General features: G+C 46.8%; 3 protein-coding genes across 3 annotated transcripts; all 3 read right to left on the bottom strand.

The window, feature by feature from the left end:
* Positions 1-144: 144 nt before the first annotated feature.
* Positions 145-1,023, bottom strand: COCCADRAFT_31398 (uncharacterized protein; the record flags this gene model as incomplete). Its single annotated transcript, XM_007720523.1, has 1 exon — positions 145-1,023. One exon carries the CDS (start codon positions 1,021-1,023, stop codon positions 145-147), a length of 879 nt encoding a protein of 292 aa, XP_007718713.1.
* A 1,290-nt stretch (positions 1,024-2,313) lies between these two features.
* On the bottom strand, positions 2,314-3,876 carry COCCADRAFT_10278 (uncharacterized protein; the record flags this gene model as incomplete). The annotated part of the gene is made up of 1 exon (XM_007720522.1): positions 2,314-3,876. The coding sequence occupies one exon, from the start codon at positions 3,874-3,876 to the stop codon at positions 2,314-2,316; it is 1,563 nt and encodes a 520-aa protein (XP_007718712.1).
* Positions 3,877-4,586: 710 nt separating this feature from the next.
* COCCADRAFT_10277 (uncharacterized protein) lies at positions 4,587-5,525 on the bottom strand (the record flags this gene model as incomplete). The annotated part of the gene is made up of 3 exons (XM_007720521.1): positions 4,587-4,627; positions 4,687-4,949; positions 5,002-5,525. 3 exons carry the CDS (start codon positions 5,523-5,525, stop codon positions 4,587-4,589), a joined length of 828 nt encoding a protein of 275 aa, XP_007718711.1.
* Positions 5,526-6,461: the final 936 nt, after the last annotated feature.

The raw sequence follows: 6,461 nt of genomic DNA, 5'->3' as shown, positions 1-6,461 counted from the left end.
GACTTACTTGAATTGGCTTGGCACCAAGTTAAGCAAGCAAGGCTTCCAAGTTACTTACTTGTTGCGAACTCTGCTTATCGCAACATATGATGTTCGTCATCTTGTTATGAAGCTCCATTGCTAACCAACTACATTGACGTCGTTTTAAGATGCGGCTCCAAAATAAGCATTGAGTACAAGATTCTTGCTAGGAGCAACCTCGTCTAGCCCTTCAGTAACCGCTCGAAACTGATAATCATCCGCGCCATTATAATTGTAAGACAATTCATACTCGTGGTCTGCACCGCTATTTTCCGACTCGATACTTTTAATTCCAGCAACATTCCACAAAGTCGACTTTACATGCTTCCATTCGAATTTGAGTTTGTACGAAACACCAGCCGTGTCACCGAGGACAGCCATGCGGCCAAAGGCGACTTTGAACTTGCCAGGCGCAGTCCACCAGTCGGTCATGAATTCTACAGCTGTTTTCTTGATCTGGAAGGGTCGGAAATACAAGCGTTTTTGACAGATTGGCTCCGCGGCTTGGCCGAACTGTAGATTGTCTGGGTCAACGATATGAAGCGAGTCTCTGAGCACCGTAACGCAGAAGTAGTCGGTCTGGCAGTAACCATGTACTGTGACGATATGGTCGCCTTCGGCATCCGCTTCGCAGTCTACGCTGAATTGCCTTCCACTGACACATACATTCCGGGTTGAGTAGGGATGCGCCCGTACTTGCCCGTTCTGCGTACACACAGCGTTCAAATTCGGCTTATAGAAAACTGTGGCTCGACCATTGATTTCCTTGTTTTGTACATCGCGGGTGAGTAACTCGTGGATTGTCTCGTTGGCGCGGAAATGGTCGTCTATTCGCCTCATTGTCGCTTGTAGGAGTGCATGCTCACCGTCTTGGTTACGGATGTGATGAGCGACCTCGTCGGAGTGGAAGTAGAGATCAACGTCGGGATGTTCGGAAGTTACAGAATCTCCAGCAACGGAGAAGCCAAATAGGAGGCAGAGGAGTAGAGATGGCAACATCATGATACAAGGAGCAACTCCAGAAGCGTGGAATAATAAAACCTTACTCTTTGAGCGGCCTTCAATGGGATTATTCAAGTACTTATCTTACCAGTGAACTGCATCTCGATATTCTCTCCGCCCCACATCTAACTGGATCTCAGCCGTTTGGAAGATTCCGTATTATGCCGCTGTCAGATTTGATGGGTCTTTTTTGATGGTTGGCTTTTCCTCCAATAGACTGCAGCGAGAGACATCTATACGCGCATGGGTCATCGCAACATCGACGTAAGATCAGGCCATTGTTCCATCGGACCTTTTGTCTGACAAGCGGTAACGCCCCGAGGATGTGGGTGTACCTAGACAACGCTCAAGAACTAACCGAAAGGATGATTAGCCTATAATGATACTTCCAAGCTAACTTGTTACTCTCTATAGTTCTGGTCGTAGCTGGCGTTAAGGTTCGGACTCAGAGATATAGAATTCTGTAATCAAGACCTAGAGAGTAAGCTTAGTAGATTTTTGGAAACAATGGCCCGCTCTTATGATCTTAGATCTTTTCGAGCTATTTAAAGTCTGTAAGCAGGCAAGAATAAATAAGGCTCTAAATCCATGTCATATGTAGTACAATAGACCTACGATGGTGTTTTAACAAAAACTTCGACAATAAAATGCCACTTTATCTAGAAGATTTGCACTTTTGATAGTACAAGTGTAGGAAATCCCCGACAAGAGAATGTCTCATACGCTCTTGATTAAGCGAGCAAGAGTTGGCAGGGATCTTCACACAGGTAGTGATTTGATGTTATCAGAAAGTCCGTGATGTGCAATTCATATAATCAATCATGTGAAACTAAACTATGTGCTAGAAGCCAATATAACCACTGAAACATTTGCCAACTCATGACATCGCAAACTTGAAATGGATACCAGACAAAGGATCTTTCGCAGTCCACTTATCGATGGTCTTGAGCCGGTCAACAAACCCAGTGTCCCAGGTTAAACCACGAGCGGCTTTCTGTCTTGCTGCTTCATCCATCTGAAAAACTGCAAGTGACTCTCCCTCGCCATTGAAATAACCTAGAGGGCAGAGGGAGAGACTCGTTAGAGCACCAGAACGGGACACGACTTCCTTAGCTCAACCCTCTTCCGCATCAACAGTTGCCTCGACAATAAACGGATATTTGTTGGAAGGGTCCAATGGAGCGCGCTTTTCGCCTTGAGCCTTTTTGATCATCGCCTTAAAGATACGAAATATGAGCAGGCTCAACTCATCTATCGAGAAGCTCTAGTTTGAAGTTACCCCAGATTGGGTCAGACCCAGCCAAAACAAGTTGGGAAGCCATTGGTCTGGACGCCATATAACGTGGAAATCTTCTCATCCCACTTTTCATCCAAACTGCGGCCGTTTCGACCCGTAACGTTAATACGTGCTTTTTTGCCTGGACTGTCTGGAAGAAAGATCTCATAGCCAGTGCTCCATATGATGACGTCGAGATCGTATTCTTTACCGAGCGCGACAATGCCCTTTTCGGTGAGCTCTTCAATGCCTTTTCCATCTGTATCCACGAGAGTCACATTCTCCTGGTTGAAACTGGGAAGATAGTCGTCGTGGAAGCACGGGCGCTTGCACCAACCTGGGTACCATGCCTTTAGGGATTCGGCGGTGGCTTTGTCCTTGATAATCTCGTCGACACAGGCATGCACTCGCTTCTGAAGGATGAGATCCATCTTTTGAAGCTTTTCCAGATATGGTGGAATCTCTTCTGGCGACTTGGGCGCATTGGGACTGCCAATAAGCCCCGAGTAGCTTGGAACCGTGGACCACTGGTCATCAACTAAATCAACAGCCGGTCGAGGATACTCATTGTGATTAAATTTGCCGTGATTCAATCTCCTCTCTCTCTGCCATCCCGGCTTAGAAGCATACTCTTTCCACCACTCCGGGTCCGTTTCACGCTGCCCTCTGGTGTCTACTGCAGATGCAGTACGCTGAAAAACGTAAAGCTCTTTCGCCCATTCTGCTAAATGAGGTACTACCTGGATGGCTGTAGCACCAGTACCAACGATGCCTACTTTCTTGTCTCGGAGATTCGTCAGGCGCGGGTCCCGCTCTGAGCCTCCCGTATATTCGTAATCCCAGACGGAAGTGTGGAACACATGGCCCTTGTAGCTGTTGACTCCGGGTACCCGAGGGATTTTGGGCCAGTTCAGTACTTCAGTATTTATAAAAGCAAACCTGGAGCGGACTGTGGTTTGCTTGCTCTCTTCTCCAGCTCTAGGACTTTCGAGTTTGGTAACCCACTCTCCCTTGTCCTCATCAAAGGTCATACTCATAGCCTTGACACGGAACAATCCATTCTCGAAAAGTCCCCATTTTTTCGCGACCCTTTCGGCTTGTTCTCGCAGCTTGGGGCCGTACAAGTACTTGCGCTTCGGCATATAGCCCGTCTCTTCGACCAGCGGCATATACATGTAGCTCTCAACGTCGCACATGAGTCCGGGATAACGGTTCAGCCACCAAGTCCCGCCAAATCCTCCAGCCGTATCAACAAATCTGATATCCTCGGGAGCCACTCCAGCATCCAGCAACCGGACTGCAGATGTAAGAGACCCGTATCCGGCCCCAACAAACTGAAATTCACATCGTGAGCCATCTCCGAGGGTAGGCTTCATGTTGTCGTACACTGGATCTGGCCATGCATTATGGATAGCCTTGGCAAACTTGTCCACTGTCTCATGGTCGAGGAATTGTGCCCGGCCATCGGTAAGAAGCCGCTTTTCGCGTTCGCTTTTATATCGCTTTTGTATCTCGTCAAGTTCTGAAGGGCGTATGGTTGAGCCATCGATAGCATTTGCGGCTTTGGTCACAGCCATGATCGAAGAAACGCCATAAGTAAGGCAAGGTAACAATTGGAATAAGATAAAAGATAATCCAATACAGATAGTGGAGATTGTGTAGTCGAAGAATCTTTGTCGGAGATCCTGATATGATTGTTCAACATGAAGACATTGCTTATTTATACCTGTTTCAATGAACTAACAGAGGACACTGTACGGTACCCGAGTTCCCGGTATAATCTGAATGAATACTAGTAATGTCTGAACATAACGCTTTACCCTACATCGATCTACCCGTTGCCTGTTCCGAATTGCCGGCTAAGGGCTTGTTCGGAGTCCAATGGCTTGAGCCTCCTTGACCGCCAAAGCTAGGACTGTATATCCCCAGTGTGGTAAGCAATTAGAGCTCACAAAAAGATACTGTTTGCGTCAGTGGATATCCACACATAGTGAGATGGTCACTTGCTATTATGAGCATTAAAGTTTGAACTTTTTGGAGTGAACACATCGATAGCGCGACTCTATCAAAGAGACCTAGAGCATTAGTAAAAAGGTTACAATATTGACCCCCGCCCGAGCTAGGATTAGCACGGTAGCCTGTGGCAAGGATAGTGTTAACCACTGCGCACCATACAGGATCAGTTTCCGGAGAAAGATATTCGTAAGTCCTATAGAACTCGGCCATGAAGCTTGACTTGTCGAGTATAGGATAAGTACTACCATGTTAATCAGTGTAAGTGCCTCAATTAAGAGCTCTCTAAATACCATTGGACTGAATCGAAGTAAGCTACTCATCAGTTAGCATATGTTCTGAGTAAGTTCTTCAGCATAGTCCATAATTCCTACCGTCGATCCAAGATTGTGCAACTTCGTAAGATGGCAAACGAGATTTATCGTATGTGCTATGTTCACTGATATTCGGAGTACTGGGAGACCAATTCTCGAGGAAAGCTGTTATATGATCTGAAAAGTACGTCGACCCAGTCACGTCGCTTATAAATTTTCGACCTAGCTCCGTGCCAGGAATCGACTTGAGACGACGAATTAGCGGCAGATTCAGCAGCTGGCAGCCACAGAATCGAGACTGTAACGCACCATAAAGTTCGGACCTACAAAATTTAAGTTAGTTATTCTCTGGTCCCAAAGTTGGAAAGGTGGAACTTGCCCAAATAGTTTATAAAACCGGAAGCCGATTGTAGAAGAAGGTGGCTTAAGTCGTCTTCTTCAATATCCTCCTGCCATCCGCTATTGTTTTGACTCCCGGATTGCTCTGGAGACGATTGCGCAGTATGGGCAAGGAACACGTCATTAGATCCACCAACAACTGGTTGCTCAGAAACTGATGACGTATTCTCTGGGCTCAGTTCTATTGAGGTGCTATCGTTATCAAGCGTTGTGCAAGCCCGGAACATAATATCACTCATAGGATCGTTGTAATCGGGTGTTTTGGTAGGTACCGTATCATGCAAGCCTTCCTGAACGATGAAATCAGGTGGAAGATTACAAGAATGGAACGCATTGTCCAAAAATGGGGTGTCCACAGGAAAATCTGTGAACCTTTGTAATGAGAGGCCCAGAATATCTGCATCGCCATTCCCTACAAGGTGTGGTACAATATCCAACGTGGCCGTCTCACCCTCATGATACCGTGCTTGCTGTGTGTCTGGCCCTATAGGATGATGCATAGTTGATGGTATCGAGGGCTCAAGTGAAACCGGAAGTTCTTGGTTGGCTTTAAATTAATCTCTAAATCCAAGACATAATTCACAGGCATATCGACATACCTAATGTCGGTGCCGTTGCTTGTGAAGGGGTTGGAAGTAGTCTGTCCCCAGCAGTTGCCACAACACTTGAAGGTGCCAGGCTTTGATCACCTTCATTGTTACGCGAACAGCCACCTCGACTGGATTGCTTAGAGCGACGAGGTCGCGACTGTGGATTTCGGACCGCGCGTGGCAAATAGACACATTGACTCCGATGGGCGGCACATTGTGCACACGCCGGTTGCGCTCCATCGCCTGCAAATAGCACAGTATCATGAGCACAGCAATCTGGCTGGACTAAAGGTAGAGGGAATTACAACGAACTTTCTTCTTCCTGCACAGGCGGCAAGCTCTTGGGGATCTCCTGTCCAGGTTAAGATATGTAGTTGTTCTTGGATTAGGTAGTAGAGGGAGTCTTCTTGAAAGCCACATACCTACATGCCCAGTCAAGGCCATCCTCGGAGCCATTGTTGGGGTGCGGTAGAGATGGAATATTGTGCATCCTCGCGTAGACCATGCAGACGTGTCGGAGGCAAAGTTATTAAAGGTGAGATGTACATCGGAGCGGTTAGTCCCTTCCTTTAAGTTTGCGGGGTACTCCACATTCTTAATCTTGCCTGATACTATACGTTCCGAAGATTGCCGAGTACTCCACCACCCCTTAACCCAAATAAACAATGCACTTCATAACGCTATCCCTGTTTTGGTAGTTTGCCACTCAATCCACAGCAAAATAGTGTAGCGAGAAGTGTATTATTCATTCAGCTAACGTGGTTCACAAGCGAGTCGGCCACCCAAGCGAGTCGGCCACTTTACACTAGCGCGTCAACTTCAAGTTATTACAACAGACTTTTATCA

Source organism: Bipolaris zeicola (assembly GCF_000523435.1).
Source record: "Bipolaris zeicola 26-R-13 unplaced genomic scaffold scaffold_504, whole genome shotgun sequence".
In the NCBI taxonomy this organism is placed as follows: domain Eukaryota; kingdom Fungi; phylum Ascomycota; class Dothideomycetes; order Pleosporales; family Pleosporaceae; genus Bipolaris; species Bipolaris zeicola.
This window is presented reverse-complemented; position numbering and strand designations above follow the sequence as displayed.